The 17,096-nt window shown below is 31.5% G+C and overlaps 1 protein-coding gene across 1 annotated transcript; it reads right to left on the bottom strand.

The window, feature by feature from the left end:
• Window positions 1–1,706: 1,706 nt before the first annotated feature.
• Window positions 1,707–14,763, bottom strand: LOC124898505. The gene is made up of 3 exons (XM_047412144.1): window positions 14,539–14,763; window positions 11,708–11,912; window positions 1,707–1,981 (listed from the first exon to the last, which is right to left on the bottom strand). Exons 1-3 carry the CDS (start codon window positions 14,761–14,763, stop codon window positions 1,707–1,709), a joined length of 705 nt encoding a protein of 234 aa, XP_047268100.1.
• Between the last annotated feature and the right edge of the window lie 2,333 nt (window positions 14,764–17,096).

The raw sequence follows: 17,096 nt of genomic DNA, 5'->3' as shown, positions 1-17,096 counted from the left end.
CCAACATTCACAAAAAAAACAGTATAATTAACAACCCAAGGACCCCCTCCCCAACAAAGCTATCCTTAAACCTCCTAACTACGAATTACGACTCGACCACCCAAGGCCTTCTAATTTAATACTCTTCCTTCAAACCTTCCTATCTAGGGTCATGTCCTCAGTAAGCTGTAACTGTTCCATGTCACGTCTAATCACTCCTCGCTAATACATTTTTGGTCTACCCCTACCCCGCTTGAAACCCTCCAAGGCCAACCTCTCACATCTACGGACTGAGGCATCCGTGCCCCTTCTCATCACGTGGCCAAACCATCTCAACCTCACTTTCTGCAACTTATCCTCCACCGAAACCACTCCTACCTTCTCCCAAATAGTCTCATTACTGACCCTGTCCGCCTTCGTAAATCCACACATCCAACGCAGCATTCTCATTTTCGCAACCTTTGGACGTGAGAATTCTTAACAGGCCAACACTCCGCCCCATATAACATGGTCGACCGGACCGCAGCTCTATAGAATTTACCTTTAAGCTTAAGAGGCACCTTCTTATCGCATAAAATTCTCGAGGCAAGCATTCATTTCGTCCAACCTGCCCCAATACAATGGTAGACATCCTCATCAATCTCTCCATTCCCCTGAATCATAGACCCAAAATACTTAAAACTATCCCTCCTACCAACTGTCTGCGACTCCAACTGCACCACCACATCGTCCTCTTGCCTCAAGTCGCTAAACTTGCACTCTAAGTACTCCATCTTGGTCCTACTCAACCTGAATCCTTTAGATTCCAGGGTCTGTCTCCAAACCTCCAACTTATCATTAACACCTCGGTGCGACTCATCAATCAAAACTACATTATCCGCAAAGAGCATACACCAAGGAACCTCCCCATGTATATTTCGCATCAACACATCCATCACCAAGGCAAATAGGAACGGGCTAAGAGTCGATCCCTGGTGTAGCCCTGTCAAGATCAAAAAGTGCTCGAAATCCCCTCCCACCATCCTTACCCGAGTCTTCGCCCCCTCATACATGTCCTTAATCGAATGGATGTACACCACTGGTATCCCTCTCGCTTCCAAGCATCTCCACAAAACCTCCCTAGGAACCTTGTCATACGCCTTTTCCAAGTCGATAAACACCAAGTGCAGAGCCCTCTTCCTCTCTCTATATCGTTCTACCAGCCTCTGCACAAGGTGAATTGCCTCAGTCGTCAATCGACCAAGCATAAATCCAAATTGATTCTCCGAGATAGGCACTATCTTCCTCAACCTCCGCTCCACCACCCTCTCCCAAATCCTCATCGTGTGACTCAACAACTTACTACTACGGTAGTTGTTGCAACTTTGAATGTCTCCCTTGTTCTTGTATAAAGGAATCACCGTACTCCATCTCCACTCCTCGGGCATCTTAGCGGTCTTGAAAATATTGTTAAACAAATGGGTTAGCCACCTCCATCCCGCTCCGCTAGCATACTTCCAAAAGTCCACCGAAATCTCATCGAGCCCCGCCGCCCTGCCCCTTCGCATCTTGCGAATAGCCTCACATATTTCCTCAACCTTAAAACGTCGACAGTAGCCAAAATCGCAAGGCTGCTTAATGTGCTCCAGCTCCCCTAACACAATACCTCTGTCCCCCTCATCGTTCAAGAGCTTATGGAAATACGACTGTCATCTTTTCTTAATTAGAACGTCCTCCACCAAAACTTTTCAATCCTCTCCTTTAATGCACTTCACTTGGTCCAGATTCCGACCCTTACGCTCCCTAGTTTTGGCAAGCCTGTACAACCTCTTTTCCTCGCCTCTCTTCTCTAAACCCGAATAAAGTCTCTCAAATGCTGCTGTCTTAGCAGTCGTAACTGCTAACTTAGCCTCTTTCTTAGCAAGTTTGTACTTATCCCTGCACACCCGCTTCTCCTCTTCTTCCTTACTCTCAACCAACTTAATGTAAGTCGTCTTCTTCATCTCCACCTTCTTCTTAACTTCTTCATTCCACCACCAGTCCCCTCGATGTCAGCCAGACCATCCCCTAGAGACACCCAAAACCTCTCTAGCAGTCTCCTTAATGCATTTTAAATTCTTTTAAATCGTCAAAATTATATGTTAATGGTTTCTGGGTTATTATGCTATTTTAATCTATTAATTCAATTTTTATAGTAGTTTTATGTTTTTCCCATCCTTTTAAGGGATCTTCACTATATTATTGTTCTAATTTTTTCTTAATTATTTCTATCTTGTTTATTGAAAAATATAGTTATTTCTGTTTTATTTATCGAAAATACGACTAGTTCTATTGTATCTTCAATATTTTTTATATTTTCTAACTTTTGTGTAATTTTTTCACTTCCTTTTATCCAATCAGTTTTCTTTCTTATTTTATTATTAACTTTTTTTGCTCTTACTTTCTATTTACATGGTGTTGTAAACCACCAATCTGTTCTAGTTATTATATGTGGGTATAATTTATCTAAAAACGGCATTCCTAAAAGTATATCTTTTGATGTTAGTTCATAATTATAAATTTCTTCTATTGTTAATATCTTATCCCATACTTGTATTTTTACATTCCTAGCTTTATAAGTAATTAAGCTTCCTTCATTATTAAATCCTTTAACTATTATTGGTGTTTTTAATTTATCCCATTTTCTTTCTGGTAAGCAATTATATCTACATAAATTAGCTTCTGCTCCTGTATTAAATATATCTTCATTAATACATATATTTTCATTTTATGTTAAGACTCTTTTTAAGAATAATTTCTCTCTGTTATATGTTAAGGTTAATTGTGTATGTTCTATATAATATGGTTTTACTTGTTCTAGCCATTTTATTCCTAATATTATGTCTGCCTTTTGCATTTCTTCCTTTACTTCAAATTCTATTTTTATTTTTCTAATTCCTATTATTATTTCTTTTTATGCTATATTTTTAATATTTATTAAACTTCTTGGTAGATCTGGGCATATATCATTATCAGTTTTTATTTCTTCATTTTTTACTAGATATTTTGCTATATAATTTTCTTCTTGTCCTGTATTTAAGAGTATTAAATATTCTTTTTCATTTACCTTTCCTGTTATGTAATATTGGTTTAAATTATTTGTTGAATTTGTTTCATAACTTGTTCTTTTTGATGAGCTTGATGATTCTGGTTTTTCATCAGCTATTCTTTTCATTGTACTTATTCTATCATTTATTATTTCTAAATTTTCTTCTATATCTATGTCTCTATAGCTATAATCATTATTATCTATTGTTTTTACAATTTGTTCGAATGAACTTTCTATTCGTATTTTGTTAATCTTATTTTTTTCCTGTTATTTTATATTTTGTTGTTAATACATATAAATTTTTACATCTTGCTGTAAATATTTTACTTTCTGGGGTTAATTCTATTCCTGATATTTTTCAATATAATACTAATGATTTATCTATATTTTTATCTGTTACCGCTACTGAATAATTTGCACTTACTATAAATTTAAAATTTTGATATATTAAGTTTCCTTTTATGGCAGTTATTATGCTTTTTTCTATAGGTTTTATAATTCTATCATCTGCTAAATATAATTCTTTTGGTATATCTATTCCTTCTCTAAAATATGCTTTTATTAATATCTCTGTACCTCCAAGGTGTACATATTTTATTGGGTCTCTACTTTTTATATCGTTTATCTCTTTATTAATTATTCTTTTTGTTACTAGTGGTATACTAGCTTTATCTTTTGCATATCTAAAGTCTATTACATGTTCCTTTTGGCTTACTACATAATATTCTTCTTTATTCCTAGTAAATATATTTTTTATTGTTGGTATTTTAAATATTTCTTCTACACTTAAGCTAATTTTTTTCCTTTAATTTCATCAAATATGTTACTGTCAAATATTATTTTTTGGTCTGTTCCTTCATCATTTAAATATTCTTCCTTTGTTATTATTTTTATATCTTCTTCAGTCATTTGATTTATCTATTTCACTATCTATTTCACTATCTATTTCATTATCTGTTTCATTTTCTGATATTTCATATATACTATACTCACTTTCTAATTCATAATCTATATAATCTATCTGCATATATTCTGTATTTTCTATTTTTATTTCTGATATTTGTTTATTTTTTGAATTTTTAGGTAATTTACAATCTCTAGCTAAATGTCCTAATTTTCCACAATTATAACAAGTACATTCTTTTATAGATTTCTTTTTTCTATATGGTCTTTTGTATTTATAATTTTTTATATAATATCTTTTTCTTGGTTTCTTGTATTTATATTTTGATTTTTTTATATTTCTTATATTTCTTATGTCTTTTTCTTTTCTTATAATTTCTTTCTTCACATCCGAATTGGGGTGCTATTTTATTTTTGCAACATGCTAAATTTCTTATCAATGTTTTTTCTATTTTTAATTCCTCTCTATATTTTTCACATAAGTTTCTATACCATTGTTGTAAAAATTCTATTCTTGCTCCTAGAGTATCTACTATTTTTGCTTCTTCCCAACTCTTTATTATTTTTGAACTAAATGGTTCGGGTAATTTATTAAAATATAATTTTCTTATTTCTTTACTTTCTTCTATATTATATGCTCCTTTATAATAATATTCTTTAAATGCGCAAGTATATTCATCTATATAACACATATTACATATTGCTAATTTTAACATTAAATTTCTATTTGTATCTTTTTTTTCATTTTGTTCTTCTTCTATTGTTGTCATACCATCAAATTCATCTTTTATAGTTGTTTCATATTTTTTTAATAATTCTATTGGTGTTAGTTTAGTTGTTGTTGATGATGTTCCTTCTGTAGGTTTATTAGTTCTTAATACCTTCTTGCTATTTTCAGTTAAGTTTGAAAACCATAATTTCGCTGTTCCTATTAGTGTTCTTTCTATATATTCTGGTGCATCTGTTATGTTTATATTATCATCTAATAATTGTTTTGTCATATATCCTATCCATAATTGTATCATTTTTTCTGTATCTATTACACAATCTAAGTCTAAAAAGTTATAATTTTTATTAACTATTTGTTTTGGTGTCCATTTGTCATATTCATTCTTTAGATTATATCTTTTAAACTTATTCTTATAATATGTAGGCTTTCTTATTTCTGATGTTCTAGGTATTATATTTTCATCTTCTTTTTTATCAAGAGTATTTATTTCTGTGTTGATATTTTCTAAGCTTTCTTCATTAATTACTTCTTGTTTTTTCATTGATTTCTAAATTTTTTGTATTTGTTAATATTTCTGTATATGTTTCACTATCTTCTGAATCATAATTAAATGTCTCTTCAACATCTATATTATTTATTTCTAATTTTTCTTTAAATTGATTTATCTCGTTTAGTAATTTTTGTTCTTTATCTTTTTCTTCCTTTTCTTTTTGTCTTTCTTCATACAAATCTTTTAACATTTGTAGTTTTTTTCTAATTCAGCAATCCTACTATTTTTAGTTTCTTCTATTTTTCGTATCTCCTCTGTAGTTTGTTATTTTATTTTTTCTATTTCCTTTTTCCTATCTATTTCTTAATTTTCTCTTTCTATTCTTACCATAGCCGTCAATTTATCTTCTAATTTTAATTCTTCTTTTTCTAACATTAAATATAAATGTTCACCCGTTTTCTTATATCTTCTTCCTATATTAAAAAATACAATTTTTATTTTTAATCCTTCATGATTTTCATATATTTTTTCATCTATTATAAATTCTTCTTTGTTCATTTTATTGTAAATAGTTCATGTTGATATATATATATATATATATATATATATTCTAAACTATCTATTTGTGATTCTAATTTTGATATTTTATCTTTTTGTGCATTTATTGAGTTTTCACTAACTCTGGCAAATATATTATAATGTAGTCTTTCTATTCTTATTTTTAATTCTTTACGTTTTTCAGAAATAATTTGTTTTAGTTCTTTGTATTTTTGTACTTTATTTATTTAAACCATATTTATAATATTTTGATGGATATCTAAATCTGATTTTATCATAATTAGGTGGTATGTGTCTCATTCTTCTAGATTTTAAATGGATTATTAATTTTGCTTCAATACTAGATATTAAGGTAATTAGGTAAGCTAATCTTTGTGGGTTTTCTTTTATTTTATTTAGACTTATATATTCTGAATAATTACTAATTAAAGATTCTTTAATTTTTCTAAAAGCTTCTCTGTTTTTAAAGTGTCTTCTCATAATTAATCCAATCCAATCTAAATTCAAACATATATGCTACTGCTGTATTTTTTAAATAACTGTGCTCTGATACCATTTGTATGGGGGTGCGGATAACTTGTGAAATAGATCTATTGTGAAATAGATCCATTCAATTTGTAAAGCATAAGAAAATAATCAATTGTGGAAATACTAATAATAATAGTTGGTTTTAAAAGTATCCGTATAGGCAATCAATTTTATGTTCAAAAATTTGTTGCCAATGATCTACCAATGAATCATCATTTGCTATGCTTAAGGCAATTTCAAACTCTAGTAAGTTTTTCATATGTTAAAAGGCCCCCACTCCCTAAAACATTAGTGTCATACGTGTATTTTAATTAATTTTATTCGTACGAGTTAAAGTTGAGAGCAAGCTTGAAGTGGATAACAAGGACAAAGTTGTGATTGATATGAACAATTGACAAATATTGAATTGCAGTTGAAAATATGTTCTTTTAGTCCTTCCAATTTTGTAGGTAGCTAGAGAAGTGTTGAACTTCTTGCTGTCAATTTAACATAATTAGTAAGCCATACCTCTCGGTAAAAGTCTTCAAATTTGAATACAAATACCATATTTCTTATTTAAATATCCTCTTTTATTATTTCCTTTATTAATTATAAGTGCTCTATTCATTTCAACTTATTTATTTTAGTTATTTTAAACTATTAAAGATATTCTCTTTGACCATAATATTTTCAAATACCCTCTAAATATTTTGAATTGTTAATTCTTGTGATTTATAGTACTTTTTATTTAGATGCTAAATATGTACTTTATTTCAAGAAAATTAAAATTTTCATTTCAAAATTCCCACCAAACATTAGCTAGTTTTACCCTCATACTTTGAATTTGGGATCACAAATGGGCGGGTCGGATCAAATTTGGGCTGGTCAAAATGGATCAAGATAACAAAAGTGATATAAGTCGAATTACCCCTAAGATCCTCATTCACGGTAATTGGCATCGTTTTAGAGATATGGAGGAATAAAATTATCTTCAATTAAAGTTATTAAGTCTTGAAAAATTAATTACAGGTGGAGTAAAATTAAATATTGACTACTACACATAAGATTAATTGGACAACTAAATCATATACTCATTTGTAATTCCAGTTGATTGTATGTAAAGTAATCGTTCTTTGATTTTCTCTCTTGTTATTTTGATTTTATAATGTAAGATAAGTTGTTCTCAAATTTTTATTTTGTTTGGAGCATTATAGCACCGCCTTCAAATTTGAATACCAACCACTTTTATCTCAACCCACCACCTCTATCTGCCATAAGTAATAAATAATTATTGCTCCTAATTATAATTATTCATGAAAATTGATACTTTATTTTTTCATGAATAATTATTTACTCAAAACATAACCTCAAAATTTGATATCATTTTATGATAACATACACTACATGTCTCTATACACACGTGCACCGCACGTGCCGATAAACTAGTTAAAAAATATTGTATCTAAGAAATTTCGTATAATAAATGATTAGGTGGTAAAGGTTTCTCCTATCTAGTTAGAATAGAATAAGTCCACACATAACCTTGTTCAACTCATTGATGACTACCCAAAGATCACTCACTCTACTATAAGACCACAAAGAGGGATTAGATTACCAACCCCTCTCTCTAACTAGAATTTGGATCGAGGCATGAGGTTTATGCCTCACGATACTTTCAACCCCATAGATTTCCGCAGTCGTTTTTACTAAATTCTACCTTGACACTCTCTCAGCCACAAGCTCGCCACATAAACATCTTTGAAACATCAATTAAAGTAGGAGAGAAACATTTATTACATCTACGTAGTTTCATTAATAGAAATTAATATTTCTGTCCATTTTAAAAGTATGACATTTAGTTTCATCTTATCTATTTTTCATCAATTGAAGTTATTAAATCTCAAAATATAATTACAAATGGAGTTAAATTAGATATCAACCCCGATATATAATATTCATTGGACAACTAAATAATATAATCATTTGTAAGTCCCAGTTGACTGTTTTTGATTTCATCGTTCTTTGATATCTCTCTTGTTATTTTGATTTCACAATGTAAGATTATTTTTTATTTTTTTATTTATTTTGGAGCATTATAGTACCGCCGTCAATTTCCAACACTAGCCACCTTTATCTCATCCACCACATCTATCCGTTGTGGGTACTAAACAATAGTTGTACTTAATTATAATTATTCACGAAAACTAATACTTTATTGTTTCAAGTATACTTATTTATTCAAAACATTAACCTCAATAATATTGATATCATTATATGATAACATATAATATATGACACGATACACACGTGCAACCCGTGTGCCGATAGACTAGTCATAAAAATATTGTATCCAAAAAATTTCATATAATAAATAATAAGGTGGTAAAGGTTTCTCCTATCTAGTTAGAATGGAATAGGTGCTCACACAACAACATCGTAATTTGGTTGTGACATGAGACTTATGCCTCACGGTATTTTCACCTCCATACATTTTCCAGTATACTTTTACTAAATCCTACATCGAAACTCGCACCGCCCCAGGCTTACCACAAAGCATCTTTAACACACTAATTACAATAGGAGAGAAACATTATAACATTGTCATAGTTTCACTAATAAAAATTAATATTTTTGACCGTTTTAATAGTATGACAATTAATTTCGCCCTATCTAATTATCTTCAGTTGAAGTGAATAAGTCTTTGAAAAATTGATTACAAATAAAGTAAAACTAAAATCAGCCACTATATGTAAGATTCGTTCGATAGATAAATCATATACTCATTTGTAAGCACTCTCTACTTATCGTTCGTAAAGTTAAGGTTCTTTATTTTATTCCTTGTTATTTTGATTTCACAATGTTAGATAATTTATTTTTCATTTTTTTTCATATTGTTTTTAGCATTATATTACCACTGTCAACTTCTAAACCGCCCACTTTTATTCACATATGCCATCCCTAGCTGCCTAAAAATAGGTGATGTTTGTGTCTTTGAACAACACTTGAAAAAACATCTCATATTTCATGCTTCAAGTCCCTTTTTTTCATTCTAGCTACATTTTTTTTGGTCGGGATGGAACACAACTACCACTCGATAAATGATTCATTGGGATAGATGTAGATGAACATATTTCTTTTGAGATAGATGTAGGTGAACACTACTATTCTTTATCTGCTCATCTGTCGCAGATTCTTTTTTAGCTGTTTCTTACTCATTTTTTTCTATTGAACAATCTTTCTAGACTTCTCGTAGACCTTTGCAGTGGAACAATTAAAGCTGAAACTAGGCTTCTCTTGAAATTTGAATATTTGATTGGATATATGAATTAAAATTTAGTATTATTAAAATGTGTTTACTAAATGAATTAAAAAGTTTCTATGCTATGATGAGATCATTTCAGTATTGAGAATTTCAAATTTTGATATATCCACTTAGAGAATACACTTACGGGTTATTCTTAATTTAAATTTCAGGTGAGGCTTAAGTTAAAAAAAATTAACAATTTTAAATTTGTTTTATGGCTAATTATTTAGGTCTCAAAGTGATGATGGTTCAAAAAGTAATCAAACCTTCACAGCTATGTTATCGGAAACTTCCATGTTGAACAGGTATGATTTTTTTGCTTTTTTGTGCAAATAAATATTTGTTTAATTGATATAATTATAGTTGTAAATTATGTTTTTATTCATAAATATATTAAATATTTAGAGATTCTATATTATGTTTACATATACATACTAAAGTTATACAATAAATCTTGGTGACTTCATAACTTTTTTATTATTTTATTTTTTTCAGATATGTCATAATGAGTCGCGTAGATTTGCTCCATCCAAAACTATAAGAGATATCTAATACAATTTTTTTGTTTTGAATTTTAAATGTAAAACATGAATGCTATCTATTCTAATGTTAATACATTTTTTTCGTTATACATACACACATATATTGTTGAAACATGGGGTTGCACCACACTAGGAGGGAAAAGGTCCCATAGAGTCAGTCATAGGCAATTAACAGTAAAATAGTGGGGAACAAAACAACTTTGCAAGAAATCAAACAACACAAAGTTTAACGTGGAAACCTCTTTTCTCAAGGGAGAAAAAACTATGGCTTTCCTTCACAACCACTCAACAATCTACTATAATCAAACTCTTGATTACAGACTCAAATGGAACCTAACTCTATGCTCAACCAGTTTGCAATAACTCTATTACAAACCTACCTTGACAATTCTGCCAAAAACTCTCCTTAATATTGATTAACTCTAACCAATATCAAACTCAAATAACTCTACCTAAGCACTCACAAAAACACTAAAAGAATATTGCTCTTATAACACGAGTAATTCAATTACAGTCTCAAACTTAACTCAAGGACACTCACAATTTCAGCACACACAGAAACTATGAACTTGAGTAATGTTGCAAAGTTGAGTTTTCTCCTATTTCACTCTTGAAAAATAAGATTGTGAAAACTCACCAATTGAGAAGCATTATTTTCTATTTATAGTGTAATAATGATTAGGGTAGAAATTTGATTAGTCCATGTGTCGTGACTGGTACACATCTCACTTGCATAGTTTGTTACACTAGACGACAAAATTGTGCAGGCCATGTGCCAGTTGTATATGTCCATGAAGACCCAAAGACCTGATCTCTTGTTGTCAGCTGATCATCATCAAAACAAGATATAGCAATTTTTTCCCTTTTTGATGATGACAAACTATAAAACTTGGAGCATCAAAATCATTCAGCTTATTTAGACAGAGTGATTACCACTACTGTCAATGAATGTTCCCCCTATCTTTATGCACCTTGCTTCCCTTGTCAATATATCATGCAACTTAGGGACCTGGTTCCTTATTATCAATTGATATCAACCTTCATATACCGCGTTTTAATGTTTCCTCTATCAATAGACCTGTACTCATCAATGTTCATTACGTTCATTGTTCCACCTATTATATGCACCATCAATATTTAATATTCTTCCCCCCGTCAATATGACATCTATAATACTTCACCAACATTCAACATATATGTGCCTGGTACCTTGTCCCTTACACATCATGCAACACACACACCTGGTCTCTACCACATGGATTCAATATTCTCCTTTTTTGGCATCATTAAAAAATAATAACAGTAAATCAAGAGTAACATAAGCACAAATTAGTTAATTCATGGTTACTGGGGTAACACTAACATTAAGAACATCTTTAAAATTAAATAAGAGATAAATCAAACATACAATCTAAGATTTATTCATATGCAAAAGGTAAGTATCATTGCAGTGCATGATTTACATATTCCAGACAAAAAGCCACATGAATCAGGAAAATTTAAACAGGTAAAAGACTTGGAAAGAGGGTTTGAAAAAGTAGATCCATGTTATTATTCTTTGTAGTATGACAGTGTAACGAATCCTTGGTTAGAAGTCTTATCTCTTCTTTCAATCTAAGAAACTCACCAGTCAAAGTTTGAAATCTCTTCTTTAGTTCAGCATTATCAGTTGTAAGCTCTTCAGAGATACTTGGATCCTTATTAAAAAGATGCTGAATTATCACTTGCAATTTGTTAATATCTTCATCCTTATCAGCTGAGTTAAACTTTAATTCTTCTATTTCTTTGTTGAGTTCCTCTTTAGAAATGTAACCTAATTTCCTTTCCACACACTAAGTTTTGATCAAAGTTTTAATACCAAACAATTGTAACATAGTTCCAGGAGTTCCATTTTCACAGACAATACCAAAATGATCAAACATATTGTTCAACCAATATATATAAGGCATGCCATGTTTTCCATTTTTCTCATGAACAACTTTATGTATGTGCTCAATCATTAAAGCAGGTAAACAAATGAACTCAAAACTGCTAAGACACTCCATCATATACAAATCACCCGCTGAAGTAATATTTCTCTTTTGTGATCTAGGCAGAATCGCTTTGTTAACAAAATTAAAGAATAATTGGACCTTACTTTTAAGTGATTTCTTGTTCACTACAGACACAAATTTTCCTTTAACCTTTAATGCATTTTCCATGAAATCTATTGAGGGTTGTTATTTTGAGACAGTCCTCACACTACTGATAAGAACATTCAGAATTTTCCCAAGTAACACAACATCAAGATTTAGCTTTTTCTCTTGGGATACTGTAGTCATCTTTAGATTGTCCTTAGAAAAATCCAATATGGAGTAGACTTCCTTGACTACCTCATCAAAGACTGTGGGAATGGATCCTTCCATAAGATGAAGCTATCTTTGATATTTAACACACTCAACTTATTCCATCATACCCGATTTTATTCATACACTTGAGTCAAAGATCCTCCCAGTCAGCACTTTTTGATTTCTCAAGAACCTATTTCGCTATTCTTTAGACACAAACTTTCCTCTTTCTCTAGTTTTCCTTATTCAGAAACACTGATAGGTTATCCTTCAGTCATTTCCTCTTCTTAGGACCAAATACTTCAGAAGTCTACTGCTTCTTAGTAGAAGTTTGAGACTTCTCTCTAGGATTTCTTGTTATATTAATGACATTTTGTTTCGTGGGCCCAAATATGCTCTTTCTTGGGCTATTTGATAGAAAGATGAGATTATTAGCAACCCAAAAATCATCTATCAATGTATTATCAAAAAGGTTATGAATCTTCAGGGATGAGTTTTCATCAACAAGTGGAGTGATGAAGGAGTTTGACTTTGGAAGGGTAGGAGAAGAAAAGTGGTTTTCAAGAAGGGGTGGGAGAGGATTTTTATCTATGCTAAATTCAGAGTCCTTTAAAAGAAATGAGAATGAGGAATTAGCAGCCATTTGGAAATCCTAGTCCCAAGAGGGATATATGAGGCTCGATTTTTTCTTTTGTCAAAATAAGGATTGGGGACAACAAGATTTAAGGAAATGAATAAGCACAAGGAATGTCCTTTTTTAAGAATGAGATGTGAGCAATTTCAATTTTGGGATGACTCATCTTTTTTTTTAGGATAAGATAATTTTCTGACATAGAGAAGGAGTGGATGTGGCTTTTTCCGATAGAATAAAAAACGCACATTCACAATACTAACCTAAGAGATGGGACCAGGTTCCTCTCTTTTTTGAGTGAATCCTCAAATTTGTGTATGTCACATTTGTCCTCCTCTAAAGTTGTTCCCATGGGTGTATACCTTCAAAGATATGATACTGAGTTAGATCAACAATTACATACTTTACTAAGGATACCTGTCTCCTAATCATAGCCAATTTTAAGGAGAACAGCTGGTTCATCTAATAGGTCAAGTTATTTTGATCAACCCCACCTTTAACCTGTTCTTTATAATTGTTCTTTGTGATGATCCTTAGTGAAGATGTCTGATATTTGATCTTAAGTCTTGAAAAATATTATGCAAATAGCTCTCTTCTCAACATTGTCTATTAGAAAATGATGCCTTACATCAATATTCTTGGTCCTCTTATACTGCACTAGATTCTTGTCCATATTGAGAGCACTTGTGTCGTCACACATCAGAGGGATAGTTTCTGAGACAATACAAAAGTCCTTCAGTTGTTGTTTGATCCATAACAATTAAGCACAACAAGATGTTGTAGCCACATACTTAGTTTCAATAGTATATAAAGTAACTGAATTCTTCTTAGAGCACCAGGAGATTAAGGAAGAATCCAGAAAATGAGCCATTCCTAAGGTACTTTTTCTATCCACTAGATATCCAACATAATCAACATTAATATATCCTACTAGATCAAAACTGTCTCCAAAAATATAGTATAGGACTAGGTCCCCTGTACCTTTCAAATATTTGAGAATTCTTTTTTTAACTTTAAAATGATACTCCATAGGATAGGCCTAAAATCTTTGACATATTCCCAAACTAAATACTATATCTGGTCAGCTTGCAGTGAGATATAGTAAGGATCCAATAATCCCTCTATACATGGTTTCATTAATTGAGGGACTAAATTCATCAATATCTATCTTGGAACTGGTTCTAGTTGGAGTTTTAATTTTCTTGGCATCTCCTATGTTGTATTTCTTCAGTAGCTCCTTGTTGTACTTCTCTTGACAGATCATAGTCCTTTGAGAAGTTTTCTTGATCTGTAAGCCTAGAAATTTAGAAGTAGATCCAAATATTATATCATTAATATATATCTGTACAATTAGTGAGTTGCTACCTCTGGACGTTAAAAAGAGATTATTATTAATTTTTCCTCTTTTAAAGACATTTTCCAAAAGAAATTTAAAAGTCTCTCATACCAAGACCTAGGTGCTTACTTTAACCCATAGAGAGCTTTATCTAATTTGAGTACATGATGAAGAAAATCTTTATCTTCAAAACTTGGAGGTCGTTTGACATAGACCTCTTCCTTCAAGTTTCCATTTAGAAAAACATTTTTCACATCCATTTGGAAGAGTTTGAACCCCATGTAGGCAGAAAAAGCAATAAGAATCCCGATAGCCTCTATTCTTGAGACAGGGGCAAATGTCTCATCATAATTAATTCCCTCCTGCTGGTTATACCCTTGAACAACCATCCTTGCTTAATTTCTATTGATAGTTCCTTATTCATCCTGCTTATTTTTGTACACCTATTTGGTACCAATATTTGTTCTATCAATAGGTCTGGGGACTAGGGGCCAGACTTTACTTTTTTCAAATTATTGAAGCTTCTTCTACATTGCATTGATCTAGTCAGCATCTTTCAGAGCTTTCTTAACATTTTTAGGCTCAAATTGGGATAGAAGTGTTGAGAATGCCATGAATTTTTTGTCTTGAGCTCTTTTTTGGACTCCAAATTCTAAAGTAGTCAAATTTTTAAGTGGATAAGAAGATTTGAGCCTCCAGTTCAACCTTATGAGATTAGCTTTACTTGGACCAGGTCCCTACGAATTTTGACTAGTCCCTTCTTGTTGTTCTTCTACTGGATCTGGGTTCTATGGCTATGATTCTAGATCACCATCACTTTCATCACTCTAATATCCATTATTTAGTTTTTGACCATCATTTTCAGCAATATCATCCATTTGAACGGGAATGAATTCTTCAATTTCTGAATCTTTACCAGCACCTAGATTTATTAGCTTTCCTGACACATCAAAAACCACATGAACATGTTCTTAAACATACAGAGTTCTTTTATTGAAAACTTTGTATGCTTTTATTTTTGAGGAATAGCCCATAAATACTGCTTCATCACTTTTGGATTCAAATTTTCCTAGATCATTCTTATCATTATTTAGAACAAATTATTTACACCCAAAAGAGCTAAAGTAGTCAAGCTTATAATTTCTATTGAACACAAGCTTATATGGGGTCTTGTTCAGGAGTGATCTAATAAAGAACCTATTTATCACATAGCAAGCAGTATATATATCTTCAGCCTAAAAGTTCATTTGAAGCCCACTATCAATCAGCATGGTCCTGACAATCTCTATTAGGGTTCTGTTCTTAAATTTAATAACTCCATTTTACCGAGGAGTCTTTAGAGCAGAGAAGTTGTGACTGATTCTATTTTCAGCACAAAATCCTGCAACTTTCTAGTTCTCAAATTTAATTCCACGATTAGATTTGAATTTAGCAATCTCGCAATTTAGCTTCATTTGAATTTTCTTTGCAAAAGTAACAAGAACCTCATAGGTTTCATCCTTTGTACTCAAGAATATTGTCCAGGTAAACCTTGAGTAGTCATCCATAATCACAAACTAATACTTCTTTCCTCCTCTAATTTGGACTTTAAAAGGTTCACATAGATCTATGTGCAGTATCTCAAGAGGTTCAAAAGTACTCACCTACTTCATTATCTTAAAATAATACCTAGTTTGTTTGCACATGGTTTGTTTTCCCTTAACACAAGCATTACAAGCCTTATTATCTAAAAATTTCAGCTTTGGCATGCCATGAATCAGGTCCTTTGAAATCAACTTGTTCTGCAAATAGAAACTTACATTTCCCAGCCTTTTATGCCATAAATCAACATCTTCACTTTGAACACTTAAGCAAGTTAACTCCCTATCATCCACAAACTCCAAATAAGCCACATATATACTTTTTATCCTCTTGGATTTGAGAATAACTCTCCCAAACTTCAAGCTTGACACAGTGCATCCATCAATTGGGAATTTGACCTCATTACCTTTGTCACAAATTTGAGAAACACTCAAGAGACTGGACTTGAGGCCATTTAAATAATACACATCTTTTATTGATTGATCAGATGATTTTCCAATCTTTCCCACACTATGAATATAACATTTTTTACTATTTCTAATAGATACACCTCCACCTTGAAGTGTATTGAGAGAAAGAAAGCAAAAAATCCTCCCAATCATATACTTTAAACATCCACTATCCATAAACTAGTTCTTACCGTATTCACCTTCTCCTACCTATAAATATAGTCATTTATTAGATTTGGTAGCCCACTTGAGTTTGAGTTCCCAATAGGAAGACAAATTTATGATCAATTCTTTATTTGCCCATCTAGGTAGAGAGTTCCTCTTCTTCACATCATTCAAGGGATTGAAACCCTTAGGATATAATTCTCTTGTTGGAAGTATTCAGTATTGCTCATTCTAGCTCTAAGCTAATACTGACAGTTTTCCTTCAAGTGTCCATCTCTTTCACAGTAAGTACATAGAGGTTTTTGAACCCTATTTCTATTATCATGAACAACTTTTCCTTGATACCCAAGTGATTAGGTTCTATACTGATATCCAATCTGTTTACTATCATTGGTACTTTGACTAGTTAGATTAGAAAGGATTTGTGAGGATATGGTCCATTTAGTGATTTGTTAAGTTAATTCCTTATGGACCTGGTCCCTTTCTATATCTTTATTCTTATGGAGGGTAGTCATAAGGTGATTTTG

The sequence above is a fragment of the Capsicum annuum genome, chromosome 1 (genome assembly GCF_002878395.1).
Source record: "Capsicum annuum cultivar UCD-10X-F1 chromosome 1, UCD10Xv1.1, whole genome shotgun sequence".
Classification (NCBI taxonomy): domain Eukaryota; kingdom Viridiplantae; phylum Streptophyta; class Magnoliopsida; order Solanales; family Solanaceae; genus Capsicum; species Capsicum annuum.
This window is presented reverse-complemented; position numbering and strand designations above follow the sequence as displayed.

Excerpts from the sequence above, each read along its gene's own strand:
- LOC124898505 (XM_047412144.1), bottom strand. The coding sequence starts at position 14,763 with ATGGTTGTTCAAGGGTATAACCAGCAGGAGGGAATTAATTATGATGAG. Across the intron at positions 11,913-14,538 it reads ATAAAGATTTTCTTCATCAT|TGTGTGGAAAGGAAATTAGG; the intron begins GTACTCAAATTA and ends ATCAAAACTTAG. Across the intron at positions 1,982-11,707 it reads GAGATTTCAAACTTTGACTG|AAGTTAAGAAGAAGGTGGAG; the intron begins GTGAGTTTCTTA and ends GGTGGAATGAAG.